The sequence below is a fragment of the Lepidochelys olivacea genome (genome assembly GCF_965140295.1).
Source record: "Lepidochelys olivacea isolate rLepOli2 genome assembly, chromosome: 5".
NCBI classification, from domain to species: domain Eukaryota; kingdom Metazoa; phylum Chordata; order Testudines; family Cheloniidae; genus Lepidochelys; species Lepidochelys olivacea.
Genome location: NC_140415.1, coordinates 112,785,522 through 112,802,964, shown reverse-complemented (window position 1 = coordinate 112,802,964; position 17,443 = coordinate 112,785,522). Strand labels below are relative to the sequence as shown.

The window sequence follows — 17,443 nt, the reverse complement described above, 5'->3', positions numbered from 1 at the left end:
CTGTGCTGATGAGTTCTGTATGGTCACCTGTGCTGATGAGCTCGCCTGGCCAAACAGGAAATGAGATTCAAAAGTTCCCAGGGCTTTTCCTGTACACCAGGCCAATGCATCAAAGTTCAGAGTGCTGTCCAGAGCGGTCACAATGGTGCACTGTGGGATAGCTCCCGGAGGCCAATACCTTCGAATTGCGTCCACACTACCCCTAATTCAAAATGGCGATGTCAATTTCAGCGCTAACCCCCTCGTTGGGGAGGAGTACAGAAATCGGTTTTAAGAGCCCTTTATGTCAAAAAAATGGCTTTGTTATGTGGACGGGAGCAGGGTTAATTCGGATTTAATGCTGCTAAATCCAACATAAACTCGCAGTGTAGACCAGGCCTAAAATTCTCTGCTCTTCATGAGATTACTAACTTATTTCACATGGGCTACTGAAGAACCATTATATGGCACCTATTTCCATTCCCTATCATCATCTGGGCCAGATTAAAAAGGCTACATGCACACAAGAGATCTCTTTTCCGTAAGCCAGCCAGTCCTGCTTGGATATTAGATAATTAAAGTGGGATCCATCACAACACCTGTCACCTCCTAAACTGAATTTCATCTTTTGCAATGGATCAGTACACAATCAACATTGAAGATCAAGTTTTCACCTCGCTCACCACCTGGCTTCCCTATTATGTACTGTAAAATTGCATCTCCACATAGAAGTGCCTACACCCGTTAAAAATTCTAACATCTCTGTGCAGTAAAGTGCTAGAAACAGCCAGGCGACATGCAGGGTTTACACTTGTAATGTAGGCACTTTACTGCACAGAGATGTTAGAATTTTTAACGGATGTAGGCACTTCTACGTGCAGATGCAATTTTACAATACATAATAGGGAAGCCAGGTGGTGCCTCATCTACTTGTGCTTTCACAACACTGTGAGAACGCATGCAGAGTTTACACTTGTAATGTGAAAGCACAAGTAGATGAGAGGTGCTAAAAATTTACCCCCAGTATGCTATATTGCTACATTTTTTTTATTTTGTCACTCCGCAAGTGGCTTTGCTTCAACCCTGTAATATCAATATCATCTCTATCTCAGTTCATTTAAGATTTCTGTGAAATTTAAGAGAGAAAAAACTAGAATATCAAGACATTTTTGTATGAGTTTTGTTTACTATGTTATGAAGGGGCTTCAGTCTTCTAAAACTGAGCGTGGCAGACTGTTTTTTCCTACACACGCAAGAGAAATCCGTTTCTGTGCTATCTTGATGACATTTTTCCTTAGCAGTGCTAACTTAATATGTGTAGTGCAAAAGAATAAAAGCATTAACCCAATTTGATGCACACCATTGCCTCTGCTCCAGTTAAATCTGGAACTGAGCCTATAGCAGCTTTGTGTTAGTTATAACATCTGACTCTGAATATATCCTGCTGAGAGAACTCAACGCAAGGGCAGGTTGGGCATAAGGCTTTCACTGAAAGCTTACTGAAAATAGAGGGAAAGGAAGAAAGTCATTTAATTCCCTAAATCATTGCATATTATTTCTGTTTGAATGTTTCCTTCATTTTACAGTCTTTATATACTTGTGACACAGGAGCCAGCAGCACCTCCTCAGTTCAGTGTAAGGTGTGTATTATTAAACCAACTTAAAACTTCAAATTAAAAGGTCCTATCTATATTCCTAAGGCAGCAGTGTCTGAAAATAGTTTGAATGTGGCTCCTGACAAACAGTTGGTTTGGACAGGGCAAAGCCAAAATAAGAAATTATTCACTGAACAAAATACAATTTCTCTACAAATATTTGGTCAGAGTTTAAGCTACTTACTGACTTTTATACTCACATTTTCAGTGGGCTATGTAAATACTGTTGACAACTTATTGCCCTCATACCCTTAACATTTTTTCCAGTTATCTTGGCACTTGTTTAGAGTAATGGTCTAACATAAACCTAACAGACTCGTTTCCAAAATGTGGTTCAGTGTGAGCTTTGTTTGAACTGTGTTTTAAATACAATTCCCCTTTGACAGCCCCATCTATGTTGAGAACTGGAAAGAATCTCCATATGGTTTAAAGTTCAGAATGACAGCAAAGTAAAAGTGCAAAAATGTCACGCCAGGTACTTAAAGGGATGGCCTTACATTTATAGCCATGGTTCTTATTTGTTAAGAGTTGCTGGTTTGTACCAGCAAAATAAATATTCTGTGAAAATTATTGTAATTCCTTTGCATAGGGCAGCTTCCCTTTTCCATCCCCATGCTTTACCTGATGCCAGCTGTGGATGCAATTTCCTTAAGGTGCTGAGTAGACTTTTGCATGGCTTCTTAGGAAGCTGTTTCCAGTTCATGCTCTTCTTATCATCCGATCTACACAGTGAAACAAACAATGCATGCAAAATAAAAAAGAATGGTAAGTGTATGAAAACAGTGTTTTGTTACTTCACTTTCAAGATGGCACAATACCAAAACAAGATGGCACTGGAAAGAAGTCTTTTCATCACTTTTATTTCGGTGTAGAAATAAAATACACAGTAGAAAGTACAGAACTGAAAACTATTTTGTTTCCTCCAAATAATATAGCAGTCTAAACTGAGTTTGGATCTGATCCCAGATTCACCTGAAACCAGAACTTTTGTTTAGATTTGGTTTAGACATTTAAATTGGTGCTTTAATAAATCTCAAAGTGGCTGCTTTTATCTCATTGAAGAAAATAATTTAATCAGGCTCATTTGCACTTGATTGACATGAAAACATACAATTCATCTCACTTACTGACCTTCCTATTCCTATTCCATTTCGTACCCAATAGCAGTCATATAAATATAAAATATACGCTTGGTGCATGGCAGAAAACGGTAAACATAGCAATTAGTAGGGTGACCAGATGTCCTGATTTTATAAGGACAGTCCCGATTTTGCGGGCTTTTTCTTATATAGGCACCTATTACCTCCACCCCATCCCGATTTTTTACACTTGCTATCTGGTAACCCTCGCAATTAGGAGCAGAGTAATTAGTATTAAAATGCACGTAAAACAGTATTGGGGTCCAGCCTGGTATCTTTATGGTCATATGCTGCACTGCGACATGTACCAGACACACTGATTCAATGTCTATTTCCTGTCTCAATACTAGGCCAGCAGGGACTGGGAAGGCTGAGGATTTAGCACACACTTCGGGACCTATGTGGTTGATTAAACAACGCAGTTAACTGGCCTAAAGTGAGGTTCTTCCTTGGTTAGAAAGACAGCGGCTACAATGCAAGTCCTTGTTTAGCAGAGAAGAAATAAACGGAGAGGGTGGGGGTAAATGCTGAGAACTCTAGGCATGTATGTGCCTCCCTTCTGGAATGCAAGGGGAGAGGGAAGTTATTGTAGCAGGGAATGTAGCAGATATTGCTGGCACAGTATCTAGTCAGTCATTACTAGTCTGGCTGATACAGACATGCTCATTTGTTGCTTTGCATCAGTAATAGGATTGCTCACCGACTGTTGGATCACTATTAGTATAGCTGATTACATTCTTGTTTTTGAAAATTTTTTAGACATTTTACTAGAGATAAAATTGCCTGCAGAAATTATAAACAAAAGAAACACTTAGCAACTATACGTGTCTCTTCATTCTCAGTGTTTTACAAATAATGAGCCCAACCTCACAGGGGTCTTTGCAAGAACAATCACTCCCATTTTACTCATAACGAAACTGAGGCAGAGGATCTAAGCAAGAGCTGTCAAAAACTATACAGTAAGTCAGAGCCAAGATTAGAACTCTGTGATCCCTAGCTTGCAGTTGTGTGCTCATGGAACTCTCCTCCCACTTTCTCTCCCTGATCTCTCTATAGCAACATTGGCTATACTGTTTCTCCAGTGCAACAAATAAAACAAAACGGAAGACTTATTAAAAAAAAAAAAAAAAAACCTTCTTTTCCTAACCTCCCTCAAAAAGATTGTCATTGTTACTTTTGCAGATATTGTCTGAGAGCAACAAAGGACAGTCACTAAAGAGAATGTTGGATGAATGAAAGCCATTCAACATTTGCTGGCAGTAAATAATGCTTCATCAGTCTATGATAACTGATCTATAGCACTAAATGCTTTCAAGAGACACTTGTCAATGACTAGTTGAGATTGTTGTACTAGAAAACACTGCCTTTCTGAAAAATATTATCCCTTCTATTCAGCTCTAAGGGTCTTTCAAAATTAGCTTCACTATAGCAGCACTGTTATATTTAATAAAACGTATCTCCCCACCGAAAAAGGAATGGGGCTTAAATAAAAGCCAGCAATAACATTCATTTATAACACTTCACGTTTCTATACAGTCTTCACTGACATAGATACTGCATGAACAAGTTGCTGAGATAAAGAAATACCCCCATTATACAGGTGAGGAAAGAGTTGTCACATGCCTAATGAGAGAAAAGGAGGGTATGTATTTCCAGAAGTGAAACTACCAACAGCTCCAATCTACTTCAGTGGGAGATGTAGGTATTCAGCACCTCTGAAAATCAGGCTATAGTTACCATCAGTAAAATGGCCAAAATAAGCAAACAATTTTAGGTGATCATCTTGAAAACATGAACTTATGTGACTGAGCTGGGCAGGGAAACCAGGTCTCCTGCGTCCCAGTCCCCTGCCTTAACCAAAAGATTTTTTTGTTGTTTTTGGTTTTTTTAAGTTTAAGTTTGAGAGGCTTTTTAAATGTTACATTTTGCCACTGTTCACCACCACCAGGTTTTAACCAAGTTAGTGCCGGGAACTACAGGAAGTCCCACAAGAAATCCAGTTCCTAGAAGATTTCCAATCCATTAACTAGCCCAAATAAGTTTTATATTATTTGAACTTTCATCTGCTTATTTGAACTGAACCTTTTGCAATTCATTTATCTCTACTTAATACCACACCACTACACACTGGAGATATGGAGAATCACATCTCCATGACTGAATACTTAAGTCTCTACTGGCAGTGTTTTTAAAACAAAAATACCCCAAAACCAAATACTAAAGATATTGTTACAAGAAGAAGAAAAAAACCTTTCAATTCTATTATTTTCCTCTTCCTAGCCACCATTCCTTCTGTAATACAGTCTCCTAAATGGACTGCTGAGAACAAATTTTGCTATATTTGCATTAAAAAAATACACAAGCAGCATTGTTCTGCAGTATTTCCTTTGATAGTACCACAGGAACAGTGAGTCTTGCAGTAGTTGAAAGGAAACACTTCTTTTTCCAATAAATATCACAGGAACTGTCTTCTTGACATGAAGAAAAAGAAGAAAATGTTCAAACTAAGTCAAACCCACTGACTAATTGTAACTCAAATATTTAAGCATGAAAATCTGATTAGAGTTAAAAATTTGACATGGCACAATACAAAACGTATTTCTGCAGAGGAAAAGAAAACATGTACGGTGTGCAATTACAGCCAACATCATCATCATTCAAGATTGTTGTTTCCACTAGCCTGGAATAATCGTAAAAGGCATGAGACAATTCACTAAATAATTAAGTCTAAATTAATCACCATCTTATTTTTACATTAATGATTAAGTTTAAATCATTTTAATAAATACGTTGAGGAGAGAAAGGTCAACTTTTCCTTGAGAGCGGGAATTGCACAGACAACTGCAAAAAGGAGACAACTACTTTTGGTTAACTCATTCACAATAAGGAAAACACAACAACCGTAGCACTTAATGAAGCATAGTATACCTTATATGTGGTTTAAAAAATTAAAAAGGACACAGTTAACATGAAATCTAGCCAGCTTTAAAAAAAAAAATAGTTGTAAAAGTAGTTTTGGGTACCAGAATCCCTCTGAGATTTGTGGTATCATAATCACTTTCTTAAAATTCTCTCTATTGCTAAAGAAGATAAAGAAGGAAAATTAACTAACTATACAACAATAAAACTGACTATATGCAAAATGTTGAGATGCACAAAATAAACAAACTGAAGATAAAAACACTCTACTCATTCAGTTGCAATACTGATGGGGTCACTTAACACTAGTAGGTTAGCATTTTCAGACGAGCGTGTGATTATTAGATTAATGGGAGTCCTTTATTACAGCAAGAAAAAGGCTTATACAGTCATTCAGCTAGTTCAACATGTACTTCTTTATTATTAGAGTTCTGCCCCTTCAGTCACTCCTCCTCTAATTTGTCTATACAGTGCAGTATTTGAAATAACATAATGGAAGTTACCCAGAAATCAAGTTTGTACTGCATTGCACGTAGAAGCAATAGAAAGCAATACAGTTTCAACTGAAATATTTACATCACAAATATTGCCAAGGGCACATTCAGAGCAGCATTATCAGATATTTTTTCCCCACTTCAGAGTTATGGTTTGAATGTAATTCTTGGTACATAAAATGTGGTTTTGAAAAGAACTGCGGTTTGACTAGTGAACATTCAAGAGTTTGAATTTTGGAGTACCAGAAAAATCCTCACATCTGCTGTTCTCCACAGACCCATTTGCCATCATATTCTATACTAAATACAACAGGATTAGAAATGCAACCTAAGGGTCTGAGTTTTAATGGAAGGTGTTTTTTTCCCTCCACATTCTTCATATAATATATGCCTCATGTCATTATAACTCTCATCCAGCTAAAGGAACTAAAGCTTCCCTAATGACTTAGAAGACTGAATTCATGCTTGACAAAGGACCTGAAAAGTGGATATCAGCATTGTATATACATTTCTATTTCAGCTGGTAGTTTTACATTAAACTGAACATCCGTATGTTCGTGGGACACATGTCTGGAATTGTATTTCACTCATGCAGACCAAATTCAGAGATGGTGTAAATGGTGGTGCAAGGGTGAGATTGCAGCAAGGAAAGCAACCAACAGGATGGTATAAGATGCAGGCCCTTCCCATAGTTTAACTTACACCCTCTGATCACTTGCTTCTTCTGTCCTACAATTCCACCTTCCTCACATTATGTTACTGTAAGCCTTACGCATTCAGACTTACACCGCCACTTGCATCACACTTCTGAATTTAGCCCAAGAGGCCGATTTGGTACATTTTAGTTTTCTATGAAGCATTAGCAGCAGCAGAGAGAGAGAGGCTGATGAAACATTCTTCTATATTATACATGTCTCCTTACTGGTTACTTTAGGGATTTCTGGATCCCTATATAAAATCAGTAAAGTTAAAAAAAACCAAACTTACAGGTATACCATGTTTGTGTCTAAGTCAATGCAAACAACATCCTGTGGTGGATCATACAGATCAAAGTATCGTGAATCAACTCCAACTATAAATGGAACAGGAGCACTGAGCACTGCTGCCAGAGACAAAGGACACAGGGGGATGTACGGACACTGCCATTGAAATGGAAATATCATCTGAAGGAAAAATGAAATGAAACCCATGTATTAAACAGGACAACATAGATATTGTGCAATAAAAAACAACAAGTGAAGTTGGTGAATACAGAAAACAAACAGACACTAAGAGCTGTGTTACACAGTCAACTAAAGCCACCTTCAAGGTTGCCTTGCAGGTTCTTCAGTGCACTTTTTAAAGGGCTGCATAACAAACTGTAGCAATTCTAATAGTTATAACGATTAAAACTGAGACCTAATCATAACTGATATTCACAAAATGCCATTGCTGTAAAACGGCTATTTAGGGCAATCACACATTAATTTACAGTCAAATATTAAATATATTAGCCACTCTTGAAGGCATCAGAAAAATTCATTGAGGAAGCAAGAATTTCATGGATTTCTGCTATAGTTCCTTCACCAACTGTGTTTGCAATATCCTCACTGATATGTCCACAATTAATTTGCTTTGCACTGGAAGAGAAAATGCACTTGAAAAGTATATTTTTAACCTAATCTGCAAACATTTTGCTAAAAGATTAAAAAAATGTTTTTAAGCCCCCCCTAGAGGAAAAATATAGCTGCACTGAAGTGTGAACAGTATGGCATTAACAAAAGATTTCAGAAGCCATGGAAGTTCTGAGCTTCAAACCTTGCTATTCCCCTACCAAAGAGAGAGATATCATTAACATCATAAGCATAGGATTCAAGGGAACTGTAAAGCCAAAGAGAGAGGTTCAGAGTAGGTTTCTTCTCAAGTTTTAGGCTGAAGTTTCTTGCAGTTAATTTTCGCTCAGAAAAGAGACTGTTTATTTCAACAAGAGTTGATTGAGCTATGTGAGTTTATGCAAATGTTTTTCTGTGTCATTCTAGTAACTCAAAAGTGTTTTTTTTTCACTTTCCATTAATTTAACCCACAAAGAGACTAGTATTATTGGCACACAAAGATATCTGGTTCAAAAGTACATCTTCAGAGTCTCCTGAGGCATTTGAATTTGGATGTACAAATCTCTAGAGAGTCTGTAAGAGTTGGGACCTAGCTCCCAGCTACCTTCCTTGTGCCCTCAAATTTTCTGTGGTACCGCCGCTGAAGGACACACAGACCCTTCTCTAGGACCTCTGACCTGCTATTTGTGGTCTCTGACTTCCCAAGAAGTCAGCATTCCATTACCTTGGAAAGCATCAACCATTAAATACCCCAGAAGCAATTGTCAAGGACTGCAAAGAGTCAGCAACTTAAATAAAACAAAGAACAGTGGCATTTAATATAAACACAACACCACAAAAAGATTACAAGATCTTTCTGTCATAGTTTGGCTGAGACTAGGCATAAGTATTTCCAAGCCAAAACGAGGGGGTTTGGGGTCAACTCTAGAAGGTGATGAACAAGAGTGGAAATCGTAATGAAAAATTACACTGTGGACTCAGCAATGACTTCATTCATTCATTACTGTACAGAACATCCTGTACTTACAGCGACTACAGCTTCAGCTACTCCAGTCAGTACAGCTGGTCTCAGAGAGTGCAGCAGGATCTTGCCCTCTAGCAATACAAAGAGTAACAAAGTAGCACAGTTTTCTGGTCCAAGATTCATCAGCAAAGTACTGAAGTTTGCTCCACTAGGAAGAGAAGAGAAGATTACTTGGATCCAAACAGTAGTGTTCAACATACAGCTAAAGATATAATAATTGCTACAGCAACAGCAATCAAAATGCTGGGCATTTACTGGGGACTATGACTGGCTGAGAGGAGTTGTTGGCTTCAATTCATGTCATTATGAATAGCTAGTCAATAACCACCACCTCACTACTGGGTTTTCACTATTACGAACAAAAACTAAATCCAAGGGAACCACTTTATAATAGCTTCAGTAAATTGTTCTTTGTTATGTTTATGAGTTTCCTGTTACGTGCATGAGCATCCATCAGCCAAACATGCTATGAAATAAAATAGGCATTATGAAAGGAAGGCCTGTTTGGCTAGTGAATGTTCCAGCTATGCAGATATCTGGCATCACTGTTTAGGACGGAATACTTCAATCAGTTCATCAAAAAACTATACCCATTCATGTTAGACCCGTGGAATCACAGGTTCTAACTGCAGCTGGGTCAACTCAATCCTTCATACTTCTGAGATAGATACAAGTTTAATTCCATGCCGTTTAGTTTGTGCGCTTTTTTTTTTTTTGGTAAGTGATGTGTGGATATTAAAGATTCTATGACACTTCATACAAAAGATATGGGGTTTACCCTCCTGTCCTGGAGCAAGTGTCTCTCTCTATGCACCACACCACTGTGCAGTTTGCTGTCTGGCTGCTATTCTCCACTACTAAGGTGGATACATTCCAAAGGTGCTCGACACTTGTTATTTGCAAATAACTCTTTGGGATCCTCCAGCATAGGAGGTACAATATAAAAACAAAGTTTCCAGAGATAATATTGAACAAAGGTTGATTGAAGTGTTAAAATTGAAAAGCAAATTTGTAAATATAAATATGTATACTACAAATTTAAATTGTGCGTACAGGGCTCCAGAACAGAGACGGCTTCAGACTGCTTTTGCAGAGAATGTGCCAACCCCCATGGGCTATACAAACACATCTTTAGACTCATTTTTGCCTTCCACTGTGCTTGCACATGTATGCACACTAGTTGATTGTACGAAGCTGGTGGCCACAACACTCTCCCATGGATTAGAAGGGGGGGAAAAGGAAGTAGAACAACAAATAGTCTCTGTTGCAAAAGAAAAATATGGAGATCATGACGTATAACTCAGTTCCCAAAATATCAACTATTTAAAAAATAATCACTCTCAGCTAGCAATCTCTGCTCAAAAGAGATCCCACACTCAGCTAGCAAGCAATCATCTGCTGCTCACATATAGTAACTATTCAAGCATTATTACTCCCTCATGCATGACGGGGTTTGTACACTACTTTTCCACACAAACTGCATTATAAATATACGGTGTACATACATTTGACCTGTTCCAATTATTTCATATTTGATCGTATTATGGTAAAGTTTTACGTTCTCTCACGCTTCATCCCCAGCCCATTTGTTTTAAAAAACAAAAACCCTTCATCAATAAACCATATAGAATTTAAACATTGTTAATGTTACCTGAGTGGCAAGGGTGTAGAAACTGGTTGAGACAATATTAATGCATCATGGGCAGAAAGCTGAAAAAGGTGAAAACATTAAATGGATTTATATGGCCAACTCAAGAGAGTACAATATTCCAATCAAAATTTACGGCAGAATATTCTGATGGCACAGCAGGCACGCTAAAGACAGTATGTCACAATGCCATGCAGGGAAATATCACCAGGGATAACTCTTGAAAGTTCTGTTCACTGGGTCAAGAAGACCCAGAGTAATCATTGAGACAACCCACAGAAGTTATAAGAAGCAGTCTGTGACACAGCACTGAACATTCAACCACTGCCTGGTGATTAACAGAGTGGCACTACAGACACTTCAAGAGGAGTGGCTCATCTGATCTAGAGTAACGGGGTGGATGGGTAGGTGAAAAAAGAAATATGGTACAGTAAAGGGTGCCTACAAAACAAAGAGGTAAGTAATGGAAATTTGAGGAACCAGAAGAACATTCTACTGCCAGTTTCATGACTGTAAATCTGGAAGAGCTCCCATGGACTTTCAAGTGAACTACTCCAAATTTACAGAGCTAAGAGAGGAGCATTTGGCCCCTTGTAAAGAGTAGCTCTAAGGCTGAGGACAGAAGCCCAAAGGAAGAACCCACACTTTCAGTACCTGGGAGAAGGCCCACCCCACCTTTAGAACCAGAAACAGATATTTTAGTTACCTGTACAAGGATTCTTGGTCTTTGAGGTGAAGGGAAAGGTATATTGTGCATGAAATGGGATATGTGCCTGAAAAGAATATTTTTTTAAAAAAAAGATCAGTTTTCAATTCAGCAAATTCAATTTTAAGTATAGTAGACAACCTTTTATCGGGTTTGTTTTTACAGATTTTCTTTTTTTTTTTTTTTTTAAACTCCTTTATAGCAGTCCAGAGGAGGGTTTGCAAACTCACTCACTTACACACCTAACTGCTGTAGGACAACAAAGAGGAGATTCCTCAAGTCCTACAGCAAGAGGAAACTGCATTTAACTTCCTATAATATTGTGTCAAGCAGCAATTATTCAGCGTATGAGACAACAGGTGAAAGATACACATTTTAAAATTCAAAGTTAAATTTATTTTTAAAACAGCATCTTGTTAAAAGAACCCACTTACCATGCCTACAAAATGCATTCTGATTATTAATATCACATGCTCAGGTTGTGTGTGTTTAGAATCTATGGCAAGTGTAGGTTTTATTATTGTTGTGTTTTTATTGCAGTGAATATTTTTCCAAATACACAACACTAAGCGGAGGTAAAAAGAGTACACTGCATACTACTTGCAAACAGCTACATTTAATCTGGGGATTAAGTGACATGGCATTGTCCCTCTGAACACAACCTCCTACCCACCTCCAAAAAATTATGAAAAATGGACCACTACCATCACTCTTTATTCTATCCATACTCTAATGACAGCAGGGAATTTCTCATTGCCTGCTAGCTCACTTAGAACAGTGAGAGTTTTGTCATGCTTCACACCTATATGCCCCAACCTCTCATAGCAGTAACTTCCAAGAGGGAGAGTTTCCATGCCAAATCCTTGGCTTCTCCCTTATCAAAGTTTTTAACATTTCATTCATCCCTATGGCATCCAGCCAACAAGGGGGTCAATTAGCACTAACTGTGGCAGTTTAATTAGTCTGACACTTGTCCACTAGGAACTGGACTGAGACCATCCCAGTCTTATCAAACACTGTAGTATAGTTAATAGCTGTAAAACAGTGGTAACACTTGGTCATTACAGACCCTGGGCTGGATTCAAATTGGCAGTCTAGAAGTCAAATGCTCTATATTTCATTGATTAATGCAGCTTCCCCAATATTTTATTAAAATAAGTGGGAGACTGCTAAAGTTATTCTCACCTCCCTCGCAGCTTAGTTTGAGGTGAATTTTGGGGTGTGGAGTGGGCAGGGGTTGTCAGTGTCGTTAACTAATCTCGATGGACATTGATCCTACATTTCATCCAAACTAACTTCCTGGATAATAGTCAGTAATACTCCATTCTCAATTAAAATTAAGTCATCGGAGATCTATTCGTGGGTCTTGGTTAGGTCAGGAGATTACTGAGCAGATTGGTTCAGTATGATATTCTCTGATTTCAAGGCGCTGTAAAATGCTACCTTTGGAAAAAATCCCCAGGGAACTGGGAACTATCAACTTAAGGTCATCTGCACTTATTTTTGTTTATATCTTCTGAGACATGATTACACAACACGGAACTAAAAGCTCCAATAGCTTACAGTTTTCAAAGATAAAAATTCTTAAATCGCTACTTTTAATATTGTAGGTGGTATTTGAATCTAGTTACATTACTAATTCAATTACCATTTTAGCAGTGTACACAATACCTTAACAGATAGAAATGATGGTTTAAGCTACAGTTTATGTTTCAAGCACTTTTAGGCTGTAATTGTACAGCGAAGTTACTCTAACACCAATCTTAAAAGGAGAGATTCATTAGTTATTAATCCAGCCTTAAAAAAACATAATAGTCCATCCTGAAACATAACATATTATTCCATCATCACTAATCTGAATAACCAAAAACTAGAAAATCTTCAGCCTCAGCCTGATAAATTGGTGGTTAGGAGGCAGAGAGGAGAGTTTCACTGATGACAGGAATCAAATATCAGTGCTACAGGTCAGAGTCATCCAAATGTACCTTCCCATTAATAGGATTACAGTCTCCTCTGTACTCAGTTAACATACACAGTTGTCTAATACAGTCTTCACTACTTGCAATGAGCTGTACAGAGATCATTTAGTTAAGATTCATAAAAATGCTCTCAAGGCCTCTTTATCCATACATAAATTGCTACAAAAATATCTCCTTCCCACATTCTTCGTGTGTAAAGAAAGTAAATATTAGCAGCTCTGGGACCTCAAGGGCACAGTGGGAAACACAAAAGATACAACCAAGAGGCATATTGTCTTTTAGATGTCCTTTCCAAAAAGGAAAGGAAACAAAGGGGAAGAGAGAAAGAACACCAAAGTCTGCACTGGATCGTCTGATGAAATGTAACCAATAAACCAATGACACGGTCATTTCTAGAAGTGTGCCATTTCTGTAAGTCTCAATATTTCCAGCACACCTGCCACTTTTTTCAAGTGTTGTGAATTAGTTTGTTAGGCATCTGATGGGAGCCATGAAATCCTGTTCCTGATAGATATGGTCATGACCACTCTACATTAATTGCTAAATTTAAAAAATAGACTAAATATACATATTCTTTAAACATCCTTAGAGTACCCTGTTTATACCCTCAGTGACTTCATACCAAATCAATTCATTTTAAAAGAACAGATTTACTTGTCTAAATTGCAGTGCTGCAAATGTAAGTCAGGATCTAAAAATCTAGCTGTTTTTTGCCTCTTCTGTCACCAGTAAGGGAACATGGAGACAGAACATTAATAAATGAGGCAGCAAAAAATCCAGTCCACTCCTCATAGCACTACTGCAGAGCCCAGATGTCTAACAGTAGGAACAAGTAATTTTTGTCAATTCAGTAAAAGACAGTACAGTTAAGAGTACAGAACAAATACATCAAGGAAGAAGGTGCTATTTACATATGGTCACCTCACTTTTTGAGCTACAGCTACATTTAAGTGCCTGGAAACATTAATTTATTTGGAAGATGCCAAACATACTTTTCAATGGGAAGAGGATGAGGCCCAGAGACAGAGAGCTTGTAGATGAACATAAGAAATTTCCGAAAGGCTTCAAAGAAAGGCCAGTGAGAGAGAAGGCAGATGCATGTGTTGGAATTGATGGATTTGGAAGTAACCACTTTTCGCTCCACAGCTGTCAGGAGACCCAGCTGCATATGCTGCTTTTCTGTTAGCAGCTCCCGGGAATAAGGCTCATAAAATTGAATAGCAGCACCGTACACCTGAAGGATGAACAAAAACAAACAAAAACACAAACAAGCAAATGGTTATGACCAACATTAAACAGAAAGTTGGGTTTGATTTCTTTAAAGTACTCTTCATTCTTTTTGCTGAATGTTTGTACAATGGGGCCCTAGTTCATGGCTGGGGATCCTAGGCACAACAATACACATACACAAATGAAATATTTGATTCTATATTAAAGCATCCTTATGAATATATAAATATGAATTTCTAAGTTTTTCACTATTTCTTTTGTCTCTCCCCCTGCCCCCAAAAAAGTTTATATATAGTAAACTAACAACATCCAGAAGGAACCCGATGAAATGGCACCTTCTACACAACCCAAACCAATTTAGAAAACCATTATGTTTCTCAACATTTCCATCTGAGGGTCGCACTAAATACAAAGGAGCTTGAAGTTTAGAATCCATTTTACATGGACTTTTGACAAAAAAGTGACTTTTACTAACACTCCCAATCTTGCCTACCAGAGTTTCAGGTTAACTGAAATATACTGGAAAACTGATAATGCACGATCAATAACTTATTATGTTCCTTATAAAGGAAAAAAGTTGATACAGGTTTCACTTGTCCTTTGATCAACAAGGTTACTAAGTTGGAGAAATGGTTTGGGGCTTCTTGGATGACCATGGAGCAATATTAGAGCTAGGTACTGTGTGATGAGACCAACAGAAACTAAATCTAAACATTATAAATGAGGCAACTGAAGAGCCCCTTTTCAGTTGAACAGCTTTTCTAGAGATGGATTAAAACTTCTCTTGCCCACATGGAGTGAGTTTGGATTTCCTGATCCACCAGGTCCCGCAATTTTAGTTCTATGGAACCATAACTGTGCTTCATTCCCATGCGACTAAACACCACAAAAAAAACTCTTCATATTATTTCCTTCCTTCCTGCCTGCTTGCCCGCCCCTTGCCTTCCTATAGGCTCAGCCACCTCGAGCTCTGCATAGGCACTATCACCCCAGTGTTCATTTTGGGGCCAGTTTCCTACATTTTTTTTTGTGTATTTTGGACATTATATTTCAGAATTCCCCCAAAGTTCTAGAAGCAAGACTAATTACTTGAAGGGGAAAGGAGATTATTTTAGCTAGTCAGTCAGTCACAAGTGACCAGGGGGATTTGTATTTCCTCTTTCCACAATAAATCCAAAGTGCATCGGTGACAGACATTCAGTAGGATAACTGAAATTTCTCAAATACTGAAGGAGTAATGTATATTTTCTCTCAATACCAACTGAATTCTAGCTTTGGATAAGTCCTGATATCAACCATTAAAAAAACAAAAAACAACAACAACAACAACAACTAAACCAACACAATATTCATTCATACCTTTTCTGCAGAAGAACCAGTCAGGACAAATGTTGAAAACACTGGTAATGGGTATTTGGTTTGAGGATCCCAGCATTCAATAGTGGCTCCCATAGGAAGGCAGAAAAGAGGTACAGATTCTGACAATGGGAATGACTCATAATCGTCCTCTGGATATCTGAAAATTAAGCCTTTTTGGAGAAAAAGGAAAGATTGACAAGTGCGTTTTCAATGCTCTGCAAGCCTTGAACAAAGTAACAGCAGTATGTTTTCTATAGCTATACATTAAGATCTACTGCTAACCAGACATCATAGCTGTGTGTATATAAAACCTTAGGTGGGGCGGGGGAGAATTCCTGTTAAACTGGGAGAGACTAAACAATCTAATGTGGATTTCAAATATCCACGTAAGTTTAAAACTCACTTTTTGTAATAGTTCAAACAATTCCAAATTGTAAACTTTGATAACTGAATGTTTGGCTTTAAACTATATAGGAGCTGCTTAAAACTTATTCTAATAAGTAGATGTGCCATTTAAAGTGGTTACATTACAAAGGAATTCCCCAGGGAGGAAGCTACACTAACAATGCCTTGCTGAGCAAAATTAATGTTCAATTGAACAGAAAGATGAACTCACTAACTGGCTGTCTACTTTAAAACTTCAATTAATTTATATTAATCCTTTGGTAATTTAACTGCTAGTACAGACGTGTGACCATTAAATACCTTTTGGGCAGTATTTCTGGCTGGCTGAGATACTCCTGAATTACTAGAAACACTGCATAGAAGTATCAGCATACCAATGTCACTTATCTAGGTTCTTGTATAGCACCATCCACCCTAGTATCTATGGTTTCCAACTCCACTCAGGAAATAAATGTTGGCAATTTATTCCATTCAATGGGCAAAGGAAGAGGCTTGTCCCTAGACTTCTGATGTCTTATGCTCCATAAGCCCAACTGGGAAGGTCTCTTTTTTGGAAACCTAATGCTACTGCCACTATTTTCATGTAAATTCAGACAAAGATTTCCCCACCAGTTCTTGGTTGGGACATTCCTCGGCCCCTCTCCTTCACTTAAAACAGGTGAACAGATTGCAGGAGGACAGAAGAAATGCACCTAGCTTCCATGGTATATGCAAAATGTTCTGATGGTTGTGAGGAACACACAAATAAAAACAAAAGGTTGCCTGGAACCTCCAACCACTCCAACCAACACAAACAAAATAAAGACAAGCTTTTTGCTGACTAAAAGCAAATACAAATGCTTGCTAAACTGAGTTAAGGATACCTGGCTGCAGAGTCTGCCAAGGCAAGCCATAAAAATAAAGGAAACAAGCAGCGAAGTCAGTACAGAACACAGCCAATTGCTTGTAATAATGATAGTCATTTGGTAGTGTATTATACCTAATCTCCTCAGACTGAACTGGCTTCCAATTTCCTACCAAGTGCAATCAGAAGTTAAGAACTGCTAAGTGTCAGGCATCTTACAAGGCACCCAGAACACCTGGTGGTAATTCAATGCCTCTCCACAGCCCTGCTAAAATATAACTTATCCAGGTGGTCTGCTGGGATGCCCTTGCAGTTTCTTCACCCGACTACAATGACAAATAACATGCAGCCAATATAGTTAACCCTCTGCTCTCACTGCTCCTCCTCTTAAATCCAAGCTAGCTGGGAGGTGGCTATTCCAGGCTTTCACCCTGATTTTTTTAAACCCCTCCTCAACAATCAACACTTCA

At 38.1% G+C, this 17,443-nt stretch overlaps 1 protein-coding gene across 4 annotated transcripts in view; it reads right to left on the bottom strand.

Annotated features, from left to right (window-relative positions):
* DENND4C (DENN domain containing 4C) overlaps nt 1–17,443 on the bottom strand; it is a 122,636-nt gene that overhangs the window by 47,217 nt on the left and 57,976 nt on the right. For all 4 annotated transcript variants that reach the window (XM_084629303.1, XM_084629306.1, XM_084629304.1 and 1 more), the window contains exons 5-11: nt 15,725–15,894; nt 14,128–14,369; nt 11,157–11,223; nt 10,454–10,512; nt 8,806–8,950; nt 7,174–7,349; nt 2,256–2,356 (exon numbers count right to left, since the gene is read on the bottom strand). In XM_084629303.1, the coding sequence (XP_084485429.1) occupies nt 2,256–2,356; nt 7,174–7,349; nt 8,806–8,950; nt 10,454–10,512; nt 11,157–11,223; nt 14,128–14,369; nt 15,725–15,894 (960 nt within the window). The remainder of the gene's footprint in view (nt 1–2,255; nt 2,357–7,173; nt 7,350–8,805; nt 8,951–10,453; nt 10,513–11,156; nt 11,224–14,127; nt 14,370–15,724; nt 15,895–17,443) is intronic.